The following is a 24,170-nucleotide window of genomic DNA, read 5'->3' on the forward strand; positions in this document are numbered from 1 at the left end:
AATGGATTAGAGAGAAGCATTTTTTCCCTTCCCTGGCTGCCAAAGTCTTTAAGAAGAAAATACCTATCAGAGAAATGATAGTCCCATGCACATGAATTGCAAACAACTCTGATCAATGATGTCCACAGGCCAACAACAACAACAAAATTACAATTTAACAGAAGGATGAGAAAAAACACAAAACTAAAGAGGATAATAAAACTCATGTAAAATAATTGAAATTCTAATTTCATAATTGAAAAGGTTGTTTGAGCCAGAGACTATGAAAGGGTTTTAGTAGACCTGATAAAAATGGGGATTCAAAAACCTATTAAATTCCTCTTAATACACCACTGATGATAAATACTCCATTTCTGCTGATAAATGATTATGATTGGCCTATGGAGAGATTTAGTTAAATACAGAGAAACCTTGGAAGATTACCCCTTATGTTGAGCAAAGGACCACATAACTTCCAAGCATGATCAAGGTTGTCTCAATAGCAACTACCATCGTGAAAGAGGCATAGGTGGATACTCCTGCAGATACTGAAGAAGCAGAAGCCATGCTTCAGCTGGCCAATAAGATGCAGCCAAGAGAACTCAACAGAAAATAGAATGAACCATAGTCAGAACCTGAGGCAATAGCCAAATCAGGGGAAAGGCATACATATGCAAACCTGTCCAGTCCTAAGTGAACAAATCTACTGCCAATGTTAAGGATGAGGTATTGGAGACCTAAAAAACTGCAGTTGAGAATTATGAGTTGCAAAGGCATCAATCTTAAAAGGGAAACTGAGAGTAACTCCACCAAAATACCTGATGTAACATGTGTTACATTTGAAGAATCTAGTTAGATAAAGGAATATGATCTGCAATTAAACTCATCACTCCTGGAACATGGCATGTTAAAAGACTGATGTGATGGAAATTAGCTCATTAGAGAAGATCCAAGGTAAGAAAACAAAGGTCTCAAGAATGTATGCTTCCTTGCTGAAAAATCCATGGGATTGTCAGAATGTTTCATGATAGTGCTGTTTTTTTATTGTTAAACAATGTATAAATATAAATGAAAAAATAATCATCGAAACACCAACCACATTCCAAATCATAATGTACATAGTAAATAATTACAATGCTCCTGTGATAGAAATCCATGCCAAATGCTTTCTTAAAAAGAAGTGATTATGTTATCAGAATGGTGTACTTGTATACAATACCTAGTTAGATGGTAGGGAAACTTGCAGATCAGAATTTTCCTCAAGCATTTGAGTGAGTTATAAGAAGATTTAAGCAAGTGTTCTCAAAGCTAAGATGGACAAAGAGTGGAAACCCTGGAGATCAAGAAATAGCTATAGTGTCAGTGAAAAGTATGTATGTTTTGGAAACAAAGTTTACACAAAAAGAACAAATTCAGACATTTTAAATTTTAATTATCCACTTAACTGTGGTTTGACATATATTTTACAGTACTCCCATGCCCTCACACTACAAATGGGACAAATGTTTCCCACTGTCAGTACTGTTTACACCTTTCTCTGTTGTGTCCAGGTTCATTATCTTGACTGTCATCACTAGATGGAGAGATAGCATCCTCTTACTTCATTGCCTCTTCATCATCACACATTTGAACACCATATGACTTTGACAATCTTCTAAACTATCAGAGTCAAGTCTATCAAGCATATTTACATAAAAATTATGGTTACTACTCACCACTATATTTTAACAGATCTAAACTACCATTTAAGTATCCACACCAATTCTAGCATTTTCAATGTTTCTGTTTTATGCCCATTTGTGCTGTTTTTCATGCTGCTATTGGTAGAAGATTTAAATAGTGTGGACAATACAAGACATTACCAAATATCCTACAGGTCTGGCAAAAAACAAAAAAATGTTTCATTATGCTACATCTCCCAGTTGAGATTTAACACAATGAGACTCAATGTTTAGGGACAACAAAGAACCTGTTGGTCCATCTTGAATGTCCCATCCTCTGAGGCAAACTATTAAATAAATAAATTTAAACAAAATTAAAGCCAGTCCTTATCATTCATTCAAGCTTTCCTTTGAACCCACTCAAATTTTCTGTCTCCATAAGCTCAGAACGTATGCATCTGTCTTATTTAACTCTGTTTTCATCTCTCAGTTGCTCAAGATGTGGAATGCTGCTTAAGTCTTCACAAGCATAAATTGAAGAAAAAGCAGAATTCAATAACATAGACATTTCATAATCAGATACAAGACTTCCTTTATCATCACTCGAAGATCTTATCTCCATCCTAACATTTTATTTACCCTCAACACACTTAAAAATTAAAAGTAATAATTTTTTTTGTTTTCAGCCAAACTTTTTTCATACATCTTTTTGGATGTCCTAATTTCTTATCTGAAGAACTTTCTTAATGTTCTACATCTTCTACAAGGCCAGTCAATTTAAATTTCTTATATTTGTAATGCTTTTCTTTAATTATATTTCTCATACTTTTGTGCATCAACCTGGTTTTTCATATGCAACTACCTTTTTCTTTCTGTAAGGAATATATTTGTTTTGAATACTGAAAACCTTTTTTTCAATTTTCCCATTTGATCAAACACCTCAGCTGCCCAGTTCACAACAGATAATTCTTGTTGCACCCATTCTTTTTTTTTTTTTTTGAAATTTGGAATCAAAATATTATTACTGATTTCCATATGCAACAAAACAAAGTCTAATACAACAATAATCACTTGTATTGAGGTGTTTCCCAATTTTTACCCTCTCAACCATTCCTACTTTAATAGTTAACAATAATTATTTCTACTCTGTTCTTTGGCCAGCTGGTGAAAAACTCCATCTTACACAGTTTCCAGGAACCTCTCTCTCTCTCATGGTGTGATTCTCACATTTCCCAATCACTATATTTGAGATTAAAATCATCCATAATTATGGACTTATTAACAGCTCAAATCTTAATTTCACTATAAAGTTTCTCACTAATTTCATCTGATAGTCTGTAACAAATTCCTATAAAGGTTTTTTTTTTTTCATTTGATATCCACTAACAAAAACCCAAATGGATTCAATCTCCTTGCTATTATCCTTAACATTCTCAACTATTCAACAGGATGTAACTCACACTTTACATATAGAATCCCACCTCCCCCTCTCATTACTACCCTGTCCCTTTTAAATAATCTATAACCATGTATTTAAAAAATACTTTCATCAAAATTAAACATTTAAACACTTCACTTGTTCCCATTTTATCACAATCTATTCCAACTAGTCCCCTCAAGTCATCTAATTTATTTGTTACACTTCCAGCATTACAGTCATAACAAGTAAAACTATTCTTATAACTTTTATCCTGATTTCCTTTGTCAAACTTTACTCTATCTCAAATTTAGTTCCTGGCCCTCACCACTACCTAATCCTAGTTTAAAACATCCCTTACAGCTGAGTTAATAACTCTTGCTAATATGACAAACTCTATTCTACTTAAGTGTAAACCATCCATTCTAAAGAGTTTTCTCCTCCCACTTAGCTGATCCTACAAGTCCAACCAGTTAACCTGCTTATCCTTGCATATTAATTTAAGTCTAGCATTTGGTCCTAATGGGCTACTCAAAATTCCATATCCACAATTAATTCTTGGAAGTTTCCCTGACACAATTAATTTATGGCCTTCATTTTTTTTTTTAATTTTAATCAACCCTTTGTATTTATTAATCAACTCTTCTGATTTACTCTTCCCTATGTCATTAGCCCTTATGTGCATAACGAAAACTGAATTATTGCCAGTTTCCTTCATTATATCTCTTGCTCTGTCAGTTATGTCTTTCACCTGTGCTGCAATATAGCATACTCTTAACTCTTTTCCCCTTATTTACCCCCACAGACTATTCTATCCACATGCCATTACAAGGAATTGCATACAATTATAACATCTGAGTTCATAATCTATATCCTTCTCTATTCCTTTTGTTTGCCCCCTTTTACATAAGTCAACAGCTGAAATATGTTGCTCAACATAATAGGATCTTTACAATGGTTCACTATTTTAAACCCTAATTCTACCCTTTCTAACTTCCTGACTGCCATTGTCAATTTTAGCTGATGTTTCCCTTGCATGTAAAGTTTTAAACTCTTCTCAAAATCCTACTGTCAATTCTCAGAGTTTTTATGCATCTCTTATCTCATCTTTAGTTAGTATAGCCTCTAGCTCTTCACCAACCTGCAAGCTATATATATAAATTGAAAATCCTCACTATTAGCTTCCTGACAAATGCATAGTAGTCCAGAGTTCTCTAATAAATCTCACTCATTACACCTATCACACCTAACAAACCAAAAACGGTTAACCCCTGGATGAGTCTTAACCATTGTATTATTTTGTAGAATTAAAATAAACACTCAATCCTATGGTTAACTACCAGCAGCATGTTGTTGACACTGTTAAGCCTAAGTTTGACATCTAGTTTTTAGACTGCATTTATTAAATAAAACAATGTAATTGATTTGTCTTGTAATCTCACTAAGTTCAATTATAACTTGAGTTTTTTCCTATTAGATTTGTAAGGAAAAACTAAGAATTAAATTTTTTATACTCCAGAATAAATTGAAATTATTTTAACTTTTATCTAGATTACTTTAAAACTATACTGATTAATTCAAAGTACTAAATTTTATAGCAGAAATATCCTTTTTGGAAAAAACTACTGAAAACTTGATTACACTACACACCTAACTTTCAAAATGTTAAAACATATGATACCATCATTGTAAAAATAAAATATACAATGGAAAGCTATAAACATTAAGAGTGTTGTTAACACAGAAATTCTATATTATCTTAATATATGTTGCAGTTTTATTCTTATTCATTAATGATTTTCAAACTCTGTTAGATGAAAACTATAACTGCATACCAATTTTAAGTTGTTAGTTTAGTTTTGAAGTTAGAGCTATATTTCAACTATAAGAAAAGTAACACTGAAACAAAATGTTAAAATACTATATGCTAATGTTTCTGATAATACAGGGTGTTCGGAAAGTCACTGTGCACTTATATATTTATTAACAGACAAAACTGCACAGTGACATTCCAAACACCCTGTATATTTCTCTTGTTATAATAAGACCTCCAACTCAGAAGTTACTATAATTACTATAAGCAGAAACCAGACAATTTAAAGTAGGACGAATTTGTCATCGTTGTTGTCCTATTTTGTAGTTTCACATTTTGGACATTTAAGATTTTGTGTCATACATTCAAATCGGCTGTTAAGATTTAGATCATTTCTACTCCTAGGATTATTGAACTACAGTGAATTAACTCCAACTTGCCAACATTAATTTAAAATTTACAGTGACATGAAGGTTACTGTGAATTTTAACAAAAGTCAAGCACTAATTATGTAGATACTGTATGTCATGCCTATCTTATCTACTTTTATATTATTATTTCATGGCAAATAAGATACGGTTCTGTGGTTCTTGTACTGTTTACAATACCATGTCCATTAATAACAGTAAGATCACTTTACACATGACAAGATACTTTTACATAAAGCATACAAACATTTACAAATTGTCTCCTTTAGGGAAGAGAAGTTTCAAAATTTGTACAAAACAGAATACTGCATCAGTCACTATTAAAAAAAAAAAGTCAAGAAAAGAAAGTTTTATATAAAACATATATATGGGCACTCAAAGCATTAAACAAGTTAGTGAACAAGAGATGTTTTTTGGTTTTAAGAAGATATTGTAAGTGAATACAATATTCTCCTCAAAATATACATCACAGAATAAACATAAGTTATATAACAATAAAAATTTAATATTTTCTAGAAATATTCTCCGTATTTAAAATACTAAGTGTTTATACTAGAAAAATGACTGTTTTTAAAAAGAAATTGCAGTTATATATATCAACTAAATGATAATATGAGAATATTTAGTAAATTTGATGCAACTGTACTCTGATTATGCAATCTCATCAAGATACATTTGAAGCGACGTCTGGTTTAGTGAACTCAAATATTAAAGCATGGAAAATATGCTTCTGTGAAGAATCAATTTGCTGAAATACTTCTTATAATGTAATACTATCCTCCACTCACCAGACAAGTTATTTGACATTCTAGAACCGTAATTTTACTGAAACAGATTGGACTGGCTATGGCAGGTGGTTACTTGGAATACCATATTGATCAATACTCTTTGTGATTAGACATTTGTATTCTTTCCAAAAATGTGAAGTCAGTTAAATTAAATAAATATGTGTACATAACTATACTCTGTAAAACCCTCAAAAATGTGTGATGCCCATCAGTAGGCTCTCATTTAGGAAGGCAACTATGATTACAATTACCTTATTTATTTCTAAAGGTCATATAATTTTAATAACCTTTATGTATTAACATATTGCTATAAACTTCAGTAATTTTACATACATTCTACTATTAATTCACTATAATTATTTCTCTACAAAACTTTACTATAGCATATACTGTTATGGTATGCATCTTTTCTCAACAAATAGTGCACTATTTGTTTGTTGTTGAGTGCAGAGTTACACAATGGTGAACTCTGCTGAGTGATAAATTACTGAAACCCAGTTTTAAGTGTCAAGTCTTCAGACTTATCATTCAACCACTTCAAGAGCAATTGTGTATGGATACATGCTATTTATTACTCATATAACAAATAACCACATTTATCAACTGTCTGTAAAGTATGCAACTTTATTACTTAGAGACTGAAGGCACATAAGTGTCAAAAGTAGTTCCTATACTGCACATTTTCTGATAGTTTGATCCATTGACTGTGAGGTTTTTTCACTAACTTTCCAACAAGCACTGCTTGTACCACACAGCCACTATGAAATTTGTTCTTAACCAATCCATGATTTTTATTATTATTGCTCACTGATCAGGCTCTTTGACACTTGTACTTCCTTAAATCTTTCTTTTTAATCCTGAAGCTCTGGAAAGATGGTATTCTGACTAATATGTGATTTGAAGAGCTTGATGCCTGCATAGCACAGTACCACTGCAGTAACATTTCATACTGAAAGAGTTGAATACATTCAAAAATCTCTTATTGTTAGAACATTTCTGGCTTCTTACCATATAACCTTAAAGTGCTCTTCATAACTCACACAGCTACAACTGTCTTCAGCCAGTGGTACATTCCCCCTTGCAACCACCTTTTTTATTTACATTAAATCCACTAAACTGTGAAACTATGCAAAAAAAGCTTAGGCAAGTTATCCAATGAACTGATACTTCATTAAACTATTCTATAATGATAAAATTACTTTCAAAACCTCATTTATTTTTCTTCTCTGAAAATTATTTTTCTTTTATATCATTTTCTTAACTATTTTGTCCATTCTACTACAACTGAATAAGCAGTGTCACTGAAGATGTGGTTCTACTGTGATGCCAATCTTTATGCACAAACTTTCATACATTATGCAATGAAAAACTGGTGAAACTAATTTTCTAATTAGTTTCTTTAATATTTTGGAGACAACAGCAGAGCAAAATAAGCACATATCAGAAATTACTATTGTTTTCTTGATGTCACAAATGTTCAAAAACATATACATCTTAATTCAAATAGTTCATAGGCAGTGGTTTTAAGACAATTTCTTATCAGTCACATCTCAGTCTATGTGAGATTTGATGTACGGGACAAACTATTTACAGTTAGTATGTGACTTGTTGCCAATAAATTTCAACAATAAACAAACAGCACACAATCCACTTATTTTAAAGTAACATATTAAAACCCATAAAATGTATATACAAAAGTCTATTACACTAGACTTTATTACACTAAATTTCAACAATAAACAAACAGCACACAATCCACTTATTTTAAAGTAACATATTAAAACCCATAAAATGTATATACAAAAGTCTATTACACTGTTGGTTATTACAGTTCTATCCAAAGCTTTAAATAATTCTCTTTTTTGTCACAGTCCACACATGCTGGTTCAGTTACTTTAGAACAGAATTTGAGTGGATGAGATATCCTTCCTATTCTCTTATTACAATACAGCCTGTGACACCATCACTAAAAATCACCACTGTATGCTCTTTATAGCTAAGCTCACTATCACACAGTCTAGAAATTACTATTGAACTAAATTCTTGTGTGTATTTGTAGACCAACAGAGGTCTAAAACATTCCACATACAACTAGATATTAAGATACTATAGTACTTAATTGAAATGAGAAAAACCCAGAGGGTACTACTAAAATTAAGCAATATAACCATCACCAATTCATAAACAGTTATGCAAACAAACCTGTGACAAACCATCACCTCCAAAAATCACTAAATGTAATACTGAAGCTGCAAAAACTACCTATATCATTACACATACAGTAAGCGGTACATAGAAACAGTCCTGTATATCTACAAATAAGACCCTCTTCAGGAAAAATATTTACAATATTTTTATACTATATACAATGACGGTTTTCAGTTCATGCACAAAGACATATTCGTACAGTATGCACTAACATTTGTAGTTCCCTTGATGTCTTCAACGTTGAACCAGTAGTTCGGGAGGTACAATCTCCACCTCAAGATACTTACACTGTTGTTTTTCTGTTGCTTGCTACATGCAAAGCATTGATGGTTTGTCAAGATGATGAAATTTACAGATGGTAAACATGATGGCTAAATGTACTCATCCAATCACAGCAATTCTTCTCATTACTTAACAACATTTTACAGTTTTACAGGAAAAAGTACATCTATATGTTCTTGCAAAAGCATTACTTCTATTCCAAAGACTGATGTGTCAGCCTAAGCAATAGATAGCTCATTGAGGTCTGACATTCTCATGACTGGCAAACTTCCTGACATGTTCTTCAACTTCTGGAATGCCATTTGCTATGGCTGTTCCCACTTCCTTTGTTGGGTTGGCCTTTCTTGGTCAGACTAGTCATTTGTGCAGTGATTAATGTAGTTTAGGATGAACTTCCTAAAGTATGCCATTAATCCCAAAAAGATTCCAGCTTGCTGCTTGTTCATAACAGCTGATGCATCTTGTATGCAGGTAAACTTCTCTCTTCCATGGACATCTATTTAGTCAACCACTTTGTATCCAAAAAAGGTCTAGCACAGAGTAATAGACATAGCACTTAGATAGTCTGATTTGCTATCCTCACCCATCTGAACAGCTCTCAGTTTCTTCAGGTGGTCTTCCCATCTAGCTGAGTCAGAATGTCATCCACAATGCTCAAGGTTTTGTGAAACACCTTCCTCATCATGCAGTTAAATCCAGCTCCTGAGTTGACTAACCTAAACAGCATCCTCTTGAAAATGTAGCATCCATCTGAAGTCACAAAAAGAAAAAGATGTTTTCTCTTTAGATTCTGTCTCCATCATGATTTGCCAATAACCTTTACAAAGGTTGGTCTTAGTAAAGAGCTTTGTTCCATCTAGTTTCTCCATGATAGTCTCTGAGTTGCTTGTAGGTTTGGAGTCAGTCTTCATCATGGGTTCAGTTTCCAGAAATCTATGAAGTTGTTTGAGCCATCCATCTTCTACATAATTACCATTGGTGAACAGTACACTGAATTCAAAGGCTTAATGATTTCAGCTTCTAACATCACCTCAAAGTCTTGCTTAATCAGATCTCTCATTGCACAGGGAATCTGGTAGGGCTTCATCTTGACTGGATCTTTGGTCATGGTCCCAAATCATGTGTTTCACAAGGTGTGTCTAGCCTGGTCTATGTGTGAAGACATCTACATGCAGGCACAGTAGATCTTGTAGCTCCTTCATCTACTTTCCTGTTAATTCTTCATTGATAATAGTGCCTTTCTACCTCTCTCCAGCTAGGAGTTCGTAGGTCTAGCAAGTCTTCATCTTCTATGATAAAATCACCATCTTCTGGTTCTGTGTCAACCACACATGCAACATTCATCTGTACTTCAACAGATGTACCCATTAGGTATTCTCTTTCAAAGAATCTCTCCAAGAGATTAATGTGATAAATCTTGGTCTTCTCATCTACTTATAGTCTGTTATGTTGAGCACTGCCGACACTTCAAAAGGGCCTTTCCAATACATGGTGAGTTTGTTGTTCTCAGTGGGTAGCAGAACCAAGACTTTATTTGACATCACAATGTTGATCCACTACTTTTTTATCATGCAAGTGCTTCTGACTGCCTTGGACTGCATACAGAATTTCTTGAGTGGGTTGACAAACTTCCTCTGATCAGTTTCTGATGTCTAACATATACTGATATCTGTTCCTCACTTCTAACTTTTCTTATCCTGTCCACAGTTCTTTCAATATCTGCATCAGATCTTGTATTGTTCTTTTGTACAGTGACACAAAGGGTGAATATTCTGTACTCACTACAGAACTTTTTTGGTAAGCAATAATACTGTCTACAGCTATTTGTCCCACTCTCATGGGCTCTCCTGGCATGTCTTCTTCAGCATGCTTTTTTATTGGTTTACACTCTTAAAATGTATCTTCTTTTGATGACTGTCCATAAATTTACTGATGATTGGCAAGCTTGATACATTTACACTATAATATTTATTTACTTAATCATTATATATAACATTTAAGACTTTTATTTCACTCATCAAACCATACACAGTATAAACTGTACACAGACAAAACTATAAAAATCGAAATACAAGAGGGTATTTTAAAACTACTTATGTTTTACGACACCTAATTTCACTCTTCAAACATGAAATTCTTCTTGCAAGTTTTACAAAAATTCTTGTTAGTCCCAACTTTTTTTTAGTGAAACAATTTCATTAACATGTCAAAGAATTATATAAAAAATATATTTTTTGTTTCTTTTACTTTTCACAGAGACTAAACTATAAAGTATCAATTAGATAATGTCTTAAAAACAATATCCCACTCTTCAGTAATTATGATATAATAATTCCTTCTTGTAGGATAGTTTTGCCAAATTCTGTTTAAAAAAAAAAGATTTTGCTACAAATTGTTCATCCTTTTGATTAGACCTAATTATGTGTAACTTAGTTGTAAGCAGTTTGCAAAGCACCAAATAAATGTGTCAGGCCATTTAAATAAAAGTAACCAAAACTTTATGACATCTCACGAACGTGGAGAAACATATACCTAAACTAGTCTTGCATGGTTTTACTTGTGAACCTGACCTCTTACATATAAAGCAAAACTTTTGTTGAACCGGTTTAGTGTAACTGGGTGTATTCTACTAGACGTTTACTTTCGCATGTCCACCTAAGGACTGAGTGAGTTACTCTCGTGAATCAAGTTGATAATTTCATAAGACCAATATAATATAGTTACTAAACAGCTTGTATACAATGGTTCGTATCCAACATAACATGCTTCTTGCATGGCGCAATCGCGATCCCAAGCAGATAGCTAAAACAATATTATGTCACATGTAACCTGTTTCTACATTTTCGTCATACGCGATGACTCACAACGTGGTACCAAGACAGCGTACTGATTTCTTCCCTGGTCGTTAGCAAACCCACAAACCTCGATCCATAAGTAATATATTTTCACAACAAAGAATAATAACAAACAAATGTTAGATATCAATACGAGCTTTTTGCCTAGAGTTCATTTAAATCAGTTATAACCACTATACATAATTTTAAACTGTATTGTATAAATATTATATAAAATTACGTCCCGTATACAGTTATTATTAATGATACCATCATTGTTTAAAAACCGGTCAAATATATTGTTAACGCATTTATTGGAAAATGTGTCAACTATGTGTGCAGACCTTGAACAAAAAACATACTCACTTAGAACCTAAATCATTTCCTTTGTAAAGAAAGTATTATAACAACTACACTATCAATGCCAATAAAGCTTTCTGTTATTTTTTTTAATAGGTAGGTTGAACATTCACTACATGAAGTACTGACAACATGTCTATATTTATCTTAAGATGTCCTACGCTAGTAGTATAATTACATACATTAAGGTTTTCATACATCTTTAAATTCTGGATTACACGTTTTATGTGGTTGAAAAACAAACATTTTTGGAAGAAAGAAATACGTATTGTAGCTTTTCTGTATACATTTCTTAAATTATATACGTATATGCGTTTACTACAAACTTTACGTAGTATTCCCATCACACTGATATAACGTTTGTGACGTCTGGTGATTGCGAAATTTGCTAGCGTTATTGAGAGTATTAAAAACGTAAAATTAAAAAGGCTGATAAATCAGTAAAACTGAGACACGTTTATGTAGTGTTTAAGAAGCATCATAATTCTCTTTGATGTGTATGTTCACATAAAAATACGACTATTCATATGTTTGATAACTAAAGCGATATCAGTGTTAACAATCGATATTCCAGTCTAAAACAACCCAACAAAATGACAGATAGGAACTATACGGATTTTCGTTGACATATTTAAATACTTCGAAACCGCTCGACTTTCGTAGTACTTCCATGTTTAAAAATATAAATCGGGGAAAAACTATACGATATCATTATCAAACTCCTGCTAATCTTTTGGTAAGAACTGTCAAAGAAACTCTCACCACGAGTGCAGTGCACCACATTACCATGCGCAGCGTTTAACCATTCTTTCACAGCCTAAGCTACTAACTAAACACAAACACGTGTCACGCACATGCAAAAACGCTGAGCTTCAAGTATTCGCTTTAACCGAGCATATTTATAAAACCATATTTGTACCCTACATCAGAATGAATTGGTCGTTGCACAAATAACTGGAGTGTTTTATACCTATGTGTGTGTTTGTATATAAACACACACGTAGACATGTATAATTTCCGTAAATAAGTTAGGCGATCCACTCAATTTTTAAGTTACTACATTTATATACAGCACTTCGTAACCTGATATGCATGGTAAGGTGTATACGCTTCACACTAGAAAACAAAAATAACTAAGTCAACGCCCTGATAATCCATACATTTAGCTTTAAATCACTTCTGAAGAAGCACCAGTTTCAACAACAAACAACAGCAACTCAATTAACTAATCACGTTATTTTGTCCAAGTACCAACTACTTCCATTTGCTAAAAGGATATTATTTTAAACAGTGAGAATTGAGATTTTAAAGTACATATTGCTAAATTCATAAAAATGAATACATACCAATAAGGACATAATATTTCCCAATACTTTAAAAACTAATAAAACATTCTCACACAAATGATACTATTCATTACAAGTATGCATCATATTGGTTTATATATATTCATTACTGGTATCACTTTTTATATAGACTCAACTGTTCATAGCACCTAGTAACCTCATATGCATGACCTGATATTTATGCCTCACATTTTAATAAAGAATATAGTTAGCAGCTCTAATAACTCTAGTAGGTCATGGTTATCACACCAAGTTGATTTTCAAAGCTGGAAGCAAACACTGTACCCTTAAAATTAGTTGAACCTCTCTCCATGGTTAATTCATTCACTGTTAATTCATCTAAAGTTTGGAGAGATGATGCAAAATCTAAGTTTCCAGGTAAAATGATTATCACAACCCAGGATGAATGAAACTTTATAGTCTGTCACACACATTTAGCATACTAAACTATGGATGCTCTAATTGCATGCAAAAGTTTTGCAAGCCATACAGCATATACAACAGACTCATTCAACTATTATACCCTGTATAGAATATCAACTGTCAATGGGTTAATACATTTTCTCTTGTGTATTTCTCTACATGTCATAAAGTTACATCAAAAATATCCTTCCTCTTAAATGAAATTTTTGCACAATAAACTAAAAGTATTAAATCTACTATAAAAGATATATAATTTTTCAGGAAGTAACTAAAAAGTTTGAGATATAATGATTAGACAAATGTTTTGTATTTTTTATATTAAATATTAATTTTTACTAGTGTTTCTTCAGACTGATATTCTTGCCCCATACACGGTTTTAGTAAGAACAAGTGATGAGTTGAACCAAAAATTTCAAAGAAAACTTCAAGTACCTTTACTTTCTCTATAATAAGTCAACCTAAGTACAATACTATAATTCAACAAGAACAGAAAATACCTTATCTTGTTTAGTGAATAAAGATGAGCATTAGTGTTCTTAGATTTATTTATGGTATGTCATAATAAGTAAATTAAAATTGTATCAAACACTTACTTCATATTAACAGATATAACAGGTCTTATTTGAAACAACTACATTTGTTTCTCAGCTTCTGGTTAAGTCTAACATCTTTTTTAACTCACTATATCACAAATACTCCCTTTTGTATTTGAATTACTTTTGGTCGGCTGTTACGTTTTTATCTCAAAGTAACAAAAATGTATATTTTTCGATTTTTTATATTTATAATTTATGCTTTACATCCAAAGCCTTTTAAAAGCATATAGCTGACTTCCACTGTGATTTTACTATTATTGTTTTGCAATTTTTTTCCTTTTACCTTAAAGTAGGGGTACTATTGCAACACATTGATTCATCTATTCTCACATTATTTTAGTTAAAATTAATTATATAGATGAATTAGTTTTAATGAGAGTTTTTGGTGCAAAAGCCTTAACACAAAACTCAAATTAAATGAAATTTTTTACACATTTACATCTACTTTTAAGATATCAATAAACCATTTAAAATTTTCTAGAACTATTAATCTTAGGAAATTTAAAGGGCAAACATATAGGACTTAAGTACTATAAATGTTATTTACCTGGATAAAGTAGTTTTTCTAGAGATGTACTTTAAAGTTAACTGGAAAAGTTCAATATTTGAAATTTATAGCAGCATAACAAATATCCATGTACCACAAATGGGGAGGGGGGGGAAGAGCACAGTCAATTGCATCTTAAGAGCAAATTAACTGGTAGTGCTCTGTCATATAATTCACAATTATAAAAAGAACTACATTTATTTTCAAATTTCATAAAAACATGTTTACATTAATACATCTACAGTGTATTTTAGTGAAATCATGTGATGGTCCATTATGCTCACATGATATTGATTTTGGTGTTCAGATATGACTGTTTAACTGTAAACACTATTATTTTGTTTTTAAGAGTTCACAAACAAAGATTACTATTAGATATCTCTAACTTCATATCATTCTTGTGAACATTACTTGAAAAATTAAATCTCAAAAAAAGAAGGTTTACAAACTCAAAGTAACTGATTAATTTAAAAACTTAATGGTCAAAACTCAAATCTAAATACTACACACAACTAGTTCAACTCTTCTTATAAAATTTATACTTTAGTATTTTAAACTTTATTCTCTACTTCATTGTTCTCTATAATAAGTTTGACAAATATTTAAACTTGATAGGTTTTCCAGAAAGATTTGCTTTTATACCAGTCTTATACTTACCATCAGTTCTCTGGATCTCCACATTTATACCAATTTTTAAACCTCCTAAATCAGAGTTCATGTTGTGTTAACTTTTTCCAAGTAATGCAACAAGACCTATAGATAACAAAATACTAGAATCAAACACAAGATAGTTTCTGTAATTTCCTTTCTTCTTATTTAAAAACTAAACCACACCCTACAATACAGTGTATTCAATGTAATCACTTAACAGTTAAGTAGTCTTTATGCTTCTGGTCAATTATTCTGCTGGCTTTTCCCACTACAGTTTTAAATCTGTAATAGAGCTTAATATGTCTCATAGAAACCATGTACACATGCTATAACTACTTAGATTATACAGTATATTATATTACGTATATAAACACACACACAATTCAAATACAAAGACACAGTTACTAGTGTAATAAATTCAAATTACTGTAAGTACAATACTTATAGACAAACAACTTTTTCGAGTTAATTACTGTATTATTCATACAAAATATTAATTAAAAGGCATGTTCTAGGACTACCTTCTTATCCTGAGCTAAAATTTCTAAACCAGTATAGAACACTTAGATGTTAATTTACAGACAGTTTAAATCAGGGTCTCAATCACTCAGTATATTTTATTCTTCTGTAAAATTTATAGGAAAACAAATAGCAATATATTACATAATATTATAATTTATCTAATAAAAGTAACAAAAAAATCATATCCATTTATAATAAAGCATCATATTTTAATACCAATGTAAATCAGAATTTTCTTTACTAGTTTAACACATGATAAATTATCTTAGTCAACTAAAAGATGTGGAAAATTGAACTGTGACTATGACTAATAAATCTAAACTAACACTCAGAGAAACTATGCTTGCTAAAACAGGCACAAAACTTGCGTTAAAGATGTTGTCAGTTTTCTTTGCACATATTTCTGCTAACATACTAGAATTTTTATGTTAGTAATTTAATGTATTGTTGTATCTCTAATCATTTCACTAATAAGAGATTTAATACAGCATTATCATTATTATTGTAACTCTTCAGAATGTTTTAAGTGCAGTGACACTGCAAAAATGGAATTTATACATAAAAGATTACACAACTGAAATGTTTGGGACAACTGGTTTAGACTAGTATTAATATGTTGGTACTGCATATTCTACAGCTCTTGTAACATTGACACTGTGACAATACGACTACTATTAGCTGTATATCACTGTCAATGTTACCTGTCATGTAATTGTTACAACAAAATAGAATTATAAAGTTTTATTATTAACCTAAACAAACCAATACTGGCTAGTAATATTAATGGTATGCTGTCAACCCCAGATTAAAGTATTGGCTTACTGGTCCTCATACTAATTAGGGGGCCTCAAGCTGTGCCTATAAATGTATTGCACACAGAGGTTCTGTCTCAAGTGGACCTCTATAAGCTGAAAATCCTTGGGCCAATAAAACCCCTCGTCTTGAATGCTATATTATTAGCCATAAAATTCACAATAACAAATACTAAAGTAACATTGCTATTAATATTATGTAACAGTAGTTGTACTAGTAGTATTACTATTACTTAGACGTTATGGAGAAAAGCAATACTAGTACTACTAGGACTTATAAAACTAACAAAAGTAATTATATAATTTTACAAATGTTCATAACAGAATCAAAACTAACACTGATCAACGCTAACTTTTAATTTTATAGTAACATTAACAATATACTACCTTCCAATATTTCTAAAAGTACTAACATGAACTTTAACTGAAGTTTATCTACACCATCAGGGTAAGAAGTCAGTGTACAGCAGTTTAATCTCTCGAGCCCTATTATACAAAATAAAATTAATAATAAGTATATTATTAATATACCACTAAATTACCTAATTTAGGGTTCCCAATCCTCTTCAGGTTAACAGTTCTTATGTGGTAACATTAAATTAAAAATATTTTATCAACTACTGCAAGTACTAACAAACAAACGTTAGTTTACGTAGAACATCATACACCACAACATTCATTTTCCAGACTAACTCGAATAAGCCTTCTGCTTTCAAATTCCAGCATTCTGATGTACCTGGAGAAACTAATGTAAAATTGAAATTACAGTTTTATACACTACAACTGGATTTTTATCTAATTCGTGATAATCATTCATTTAACATTGCAAAAATTATTAATTAAATAACCATTGGATTTAGTCAATAATTATAAGTACTTGAAATATAAAGATACAAAGTGCATATAAATATTTCTTGAATAGAAACTGTTTAAGAATTATTCTTTCCTAGACGATGAAATAATTCGAAAAACATTTGAGAACTCTAAATAACATTTTAAGCAAAACATAGAATATTAGAGAGCACAATCATTTCATTAATTTTTCATATATTTTTAACTTTATTTGATAGTCACTAACTTCAAAAGTAAAGAAAACACAACAAGAAATGCATTCAAAAAATTATTTTTATGGTACAATTGTTTGGTTGGCTTAGTTGCAAAACTGCGGAATCAGCTGTTTATGATATCACAACGCAGGATCAAATCTCGAATTTTCGTGTTTTAAGCCTTGAAACTTAACGTTGGATCACAAAAGAAGGAAGTTGCGTACGTGTGTATATGATTGTTTCATTAATTTAGTGGGACAATAAAATAACTAACCAATTTATTGATTATTCGCAGTTTAATCAAACTTTTTTTAAGGATTAAAAACTAGAGCCAGAAGCCTACTGAAGTGATTGAGTAATTAATAATTTATTCAAAAACCCCATTCTCCAGTTTTTGACCCTCATCTATGTAACGGACAATAACTCTCCAAAATATTTAAAATTGTGGGGAATCGTTTCAAAACACATCTTATAATGCCTTAAATAAACAATACATTTCTCGGCCTTTCGCTTGTGTATTTAATGTCCCACAATATGCTTGGTTAAAATAAATTTTCTGGTAGCATCTTAAGAAAATTATATCTCACATAATTCATATTATTGTATTAGATATGGAGATAGAGTGAACAATTATAATAAGATGGAAAACATAGAATTATCTGTATAAACAAATTCATTTATAATGTAAAATAAAATTCACATTTTTAACAAGCTTTCACATTTTAAGCGTCTCTTCGGTCCAACCTTGGACTGAGAGGGACACAAGAAGGTTTTGGTACTTATATATGGTACTGGTCCTGTATTGTGAATGTAAACTTTATTTTAGATTACGTCGTGTTGTGCATTTACGAACATTAGAAGGCCAATCACATTAAAGTAGTGCCATATATTTAGTATCACTGATATACTTTTTAATTTTCTAATCAAAATTGAGTCTTTATTTACATACAGAAAGCTATATTAATAGTTCAATGAAATTTTGTAATTTTAGAAATAAGGAATAGTAATTTAATATTTATACGATCCAAGAAATAATTTTATTTACACTTGGGCAATTTGCATTCTTAAAATTAATTTTTCTACGTCTTTTGGTTATCTTGCGTATCGTAGGAAATTAATTTATACCCCATATGTTTCAAGCTATCTTGTGAAATCCTTCAGTAGATGTTTATAGAAGGCATTTTAAGACATACCAATTGGTACAATAAGTGTGCCCACATAAGTGTGTAAAGGGACTGTTGTTAGATTGCACAAGAAGCAATCAATCTAAGATAATATGCAGTAAAAAAGTTTTAGTTTCGCTGAATTTCACCTGCTTTTATTGTTACTGTGCTTCTATATTTCAGGGGAAGACGTGATAGTAAATCATATGACTACATTTATTTATATCTTGATACAACAATCAGTTACGTTATTTTCCTAATATACTTTTAGGTAACTGATTAATGTAGCTTATCTGGCTTGTATTATCTGAAACACGAAATTAAAAGATTTGTCTGACAGAGAGGCAGCCCCGAATTAACCATTAAGCAAAATAAGCACGTGCTAAGGGCACCAAGGAAAGGGGCACCACAGAGTCTTTTCCCCCAGCTATCATGCCCTTAACTCTTTCACTGCCACACTCAACTTTAGTTAATTTTTTGTAATTGTCTTTATCTGCCGTGCTCGACTTTACTCTGCATTGTTAAAAAAAAACGATTTCTTCGGCTTGGTGAGTGACTAAAGTTTCCAGAAACTACTTAACTATGTATCTGAAGTAAGAAGTCATTGATTTGCGAAACAATACTGCAAAGAGCAGTACAAAATGTTGACAGAACTTCAGGTAAAAGATGATTGTATGCTATGATGTCTGACCTTGAAGATGAAATATTTTTTCAATCATTCCTTCTGTTGTGGTGATTCATAAGAAATTGTAGGCAGTGGAACTGTTTTACCTTTTACTGCTTTATTCTGTCACATCTACAGAAAAATAAGAGTGTGATACCACAGAAACATTAGTCAAACAAAATGGTGACAGATGTGTACAGAAACGTGGCTAGTTGTTTTTTTTCGGCTTCTGTTTTCATACGTTATATTTGGGTTATTATCTTGTTCGTTTTAGTTTTATTTGCGTTAATGTTGCGTTATTCATGTGTGTTTTGTAATATTTTTATAAGTCTTTCTCACTGAAGCTTTCCTGAGCCGTAATTTTTTTTTTTTTTGGCTTCAAACAACTTGCTGTAAAAAAAAAAAAAAAGAACCTCCTTTGTGTGTGAGTACATGTTTTGAAATTTATGATACCATGAAAAAATTTAAAAAGGTATGCCACCGTTCATAGACTACATGTAACCTATAAGAGTATTTGGGCATGTATGTATTCCCTTGTGATTATGTAATAAAATAAACAGATAAATCACATTTAAGACCGAGCACCATTGTTTTCATCCCAGTTCTTAAATAGCCAACAAAATTTTGTCAAATATGCCATTTTTAGACCACAAAATGGAGATCACAATTATATTCACTGTACTTCTTCCTTGATTCTATCCTGACGTCATAATGCCCCGATCAAGTCCGGCTCTCTTGGTGATATTTTTATGAGATGAACGAATAATTTGAGACTGAAACACAGAGATAACGACGACAAACTTTCAGGTGTAATTCAACTATTTTGCGACTATAAATTCAGATCAGTGTGTGTTTTATTGCATTTCTGAAAAGCAGGGAAAACAACTGGCTGATCGGAGGAGTTTAAAGGCGATAATTCGACCTTTTAGGTCAAATTGCGTGAGACTTCGACATGTTCGACAACGTAATTCTAAACGTTGTTATGTATACACTATACTTCTAGTAGTAGTACAGTATTGTGGCACCGTGGTAATACAAAGATACTATAAAGAACCAACAAATCAATTTAGGATTGTCTGTAAAAGTGCATGAATTGAACAAGATCACGTGAGCAAGATTAGTACTGAGTACTAGGCTTAACGTTAGTGGCGTCAGTTGCAATGTGTTAGCATTGGGCCTAACGTTAATGTTATCTGAGAACCGAGTGACAATAACGTTAGGCCAAAATACTGTAAATAGTTTAATGTAAGTACACTGGAAACGCTCCTGTAGCCTGGAATAATGAAGTGGACTATTCCCCACTTAAGGTTGTCGATTTGAATTTGCCTTCGTATCCAGGCATGTAGATAAAGTTTCAGACATATGCCTATTTTGTTGACGTATAGTTTGTTGGCTCATTTAAAGTCCCCAGGTCAAAACTGAGCTCAAAGTTGAGGTTACAACTTATTCTTCAGATATTTGAGTAGGGTTAAGGTACTCTAGCCTAGGCCTAACCCAGTATTTAGTAGTTAAATGTGCAGTACAGTTTACAATTGATTACACTATGTAATACAAATTTTGTTCCTGGATAGTATGTGTTATTTCTTAATTGCTTATGTTGTAAAAGTACAGAAAATGGCCATCATTCCCTTCAAACTTTGATTTTGTGACCTGCATAATGAAATTAATATATTTTCTATGTAAAAAACGTGCAAATTTGCACATTTTCATTTACATAAGGTCTGAATAAAACAACATATGAATCAAGAATTTACATGTATTTATACTAAAGTTATACAAAAGTGTTTCGAAGTGAGTAGTTTTTCGAGATATGCGACTGTAATGTAAATCATTTTCACGTATCAGCCCCCAAATATAGTCTCCCATCATGTTTTCGTTATTCGCTGCTTGGTAGCGACGTTCAAAATCCAGTATATCTTGGTGGAAGCACTCGCTTTGCCCCCCTGAGTATGTTTCCATGTTTTCTTTGAATTTGTCAAGATGAGCTTCAAGGATATGAACTTTCAGGGACATCCTGCAGCCCATTTTGCCGTAGTTCTTCACAAGAGCCTCAACCAGTTCCATATAATTTTCAGCCTTGTGATTGCCCAAGAAGACCCGAACCACTGCAACAAAGCTGTCCCAAGCTTTTTTACCTTCCTACTGAGCTTCTTGGGGGAATTCTGTGCACTCCAGGATCTTCTTTATTTATGGCCCAACAAAGACAGCAGCTTTGATCTTTGCCTTAGACAGCTTATGGAAGAAGTTTCGAAGGTGCTTGAAGGCTGCAGACTCCTTATCAAGAGCTGTGACAAATTGTTTCATAAGACCCAATTTTATGTGCAGTGATGAGAACAACAACACCTTCTGGAGGTCCACTAGTGGCTCACACTTGACATTGTACCTCCCCAAAGAGAACTCAGTCAGTTGTGGCCAGTGCTTCCTGTTGTTGTGCACTGCAGTGTCCCTGCTGTCCCAAAGGCAAAGATGACAGGGAAACTTGATAAAGCCTCCTTGGAGACCCATCAAGAATGTAACCATTTTGAAGTCTCCAATAACCTCCCAGCCATACTCATCATACTTCAAGGGTTCTAGCAAGATCTTGACGCTGTTGTATTCCTCTTTGAAGTGCACCAAATGAGCCAGGGGAAGAGACGTATGCTTATTCCCGTTATGGAGCAGCACGGCTTTGAGGCTTCTGGATGAGCTATCAGTGAAGAGGCGCCACTCGTTTGGGTTACAGGCAATTCCAATCGCCTTGCACAGACCCAGATACATTGTGGCAGAAGCAGAGCCCATCTTGACGAGTTAAGAAGCTTGAAAAATGTCGGTGACGCTTCCTCTGACTTGCGACTTGTACACTTTCATCTAACAAATCCCACTCCTTGAGCCCAGATGTCAAAAGCTCGGCATTTGACTTTGTTAGACCAAGATCTCTGATCAAGTTATTGAGGTCTCTTTGGTTGGGGTAGTATGTGTTTCTCTCACCAGCTGCACCTCTGAAATTGTAATTTGGATCATCAACGTCTACCTCCTCCTCTGATGTGCTGCTCTCTTCTGAGGATGACTATTTTCTCTCTGGCAGAGTGGGTACAGGGAGCTCAGGGCAGTATGGTACTGAGGCGATGGTTGATGGAAGGTCCGGGTACATGATAGCAGATGCATTCTTGCCAGCCCAACGTTTGGAAGGATCCACTCTATAAAAGTAGCAATTGTTTGAGTGGTCAGTGGGTTCACACCAAATTCTTGGAATAGCGAACTTCATGGCTCTCTTTTCCCCTCTGTACCATTCTACAAAAGAGGAAAATAAAATTGTTTTTCATATGAAGAATAAATTTATTTCATCCACAACTAATGTGTAAGAGGTTCATGTAAAATATTTTATATGTGATATTTTTTCTATGCTGTTGGAAGCTGAAAAAATAAATTAAAAGATATTTAAGTTTTAAAAGGTCTAAAGTTTGTATAATATAAAATATTACTGTTCAATCAAGCAAAAATTGTCCGCATTACCTTCTAGAGGTTTTATTTTTCAGTTTGCAGTGCTCGCAGGTAAAATGAGGTGCCCAGGGTTTGTCTTGATCCCCGACAGGCATGCCGAAATATGCCTTGTTAGCTTCACATATTTTAGCAGATGCTAAATTGGCCACATACATAGTAGAATGCGTCTGGAGAATGCTTGCAGCTTCTTGATGCCATTTATAATAAAATCAGATTGGCCTATGTGTTTACTTAGGCAGCTAGAACTAAACTGAAGGGGTTAATGGTGAGCACCTGTATATATATATATTACTATGGAAAGTTTCAAAAAATTCTGAAAGGTTCTTGAAAATTCTCGTAAGTTCTACAACATTCAAAAAAGTTCTTTAAAATTTTTGTAAGTTCGAGAAAATTGTCTATCAACTACTCATTATTGAATCTACCTGGAATGTTCTGTAAAATGGGTAAATTTGAAAATTTCATTACCCAGGTCACAAAAGCAAAGTTTGAAGAGAAAAATATGTCCATTTCATTTACTTTAAGCATAAGCAATTTGGAAATAACACTTTCTGCCCAGGAACAAGAAGAAGTAAAAAAATTGTTGCATATAATTATATGTATGTACAGAACGATCACAATAGGCTACTACAGTATGTATTGTTGATCACACGTTATTTTGGAATACTTTTTAGCTCACAGTGGATTTGCATATTGCCATTTACATTGCTTTTTGCATACAGCTACCATAGCAACAACTTTAATGAAACTTTTGCAATGACTGAAAACTAATTCTCCTACAATAGATTGAAGCCAGTTTCGAATCGATTCGAGACTGGTCTTGAGTGGTTTTGATCCAGTCACCAGTCAGAGTTCAGCAAATCAATAAAGGTATTTATGAATTCAAGTTTATGTGCTGATGGACCTAGGTCCTAGGATAACTTTCTGACAATCTTTGTCTAAATGTAGATCTAGGGTTTAGTATGTTTGACTGTCTTACCAACGTTTTTCTTTATGAATTTTAGTGTTTTTCTAATCATTATAACTATATATGATCCATATTATTTTGTGTTTTTTTTTTAATTTTCGTCTCTGTAGTTTCAGACTGCAAGATGAAACGTTCAATTATGTAGTGCACAAAAGAGAAAACTGGCAAAAAAAAACAATCAACAAA

The 24,170-nt window shown here is 32.6% G+C and overlaps 1 protein-coding gene across 1 annotated transcript in view; it reads right to left on the reverse strand.

Annotated features, from left to right (window-relative positions):
• The window catches only part of LOC143223993 (kinesin-like protein KIF2A), a 65,165-nt gene extending 47,754 nt beyond the window's left edge, over positions 1-17,411 (reverse strand). Inside the window, exons 1-3 of the mRNA XM_076452458.1 lie at positions 17,210-17,411; positions 15,340-15,435; positions 1,511-1,552 (exon numbers count right to left, since the gene is read on the reverse strand). Of these exons, the coding sequence (XP_076308573.1) occupies positions 1,511-1,552; positions 15,340-15,400 (103 nt within the window). The 5' untranslated portion in view covers positions 15,401-15,435; positions 17,210-17,411. The remainder of the gene's footprint in view (positions 1-1,510; positions 1,553-15,339; positions 15,436-17,209) is intronic.
• Positions 17,412-24,170: the final 6,759 nt, after the last annotated feature.

Source organism: Tachypleus tridentatus, chromosome 8 (assembly GCF_004210375.1).
Source record: "Tachypleus tridentatus isolate NWPU-2018 chromosome 8, ASM421037v1, whole genome shotgun sequence".
In the NCBI taxonomy this organism is placed as follows: Eukaryota; Metazoa; Arthropoda; class Merostomata; order Xiphosura; family Limulidae; genus Tachypleus; species Tachypleus tridentatus.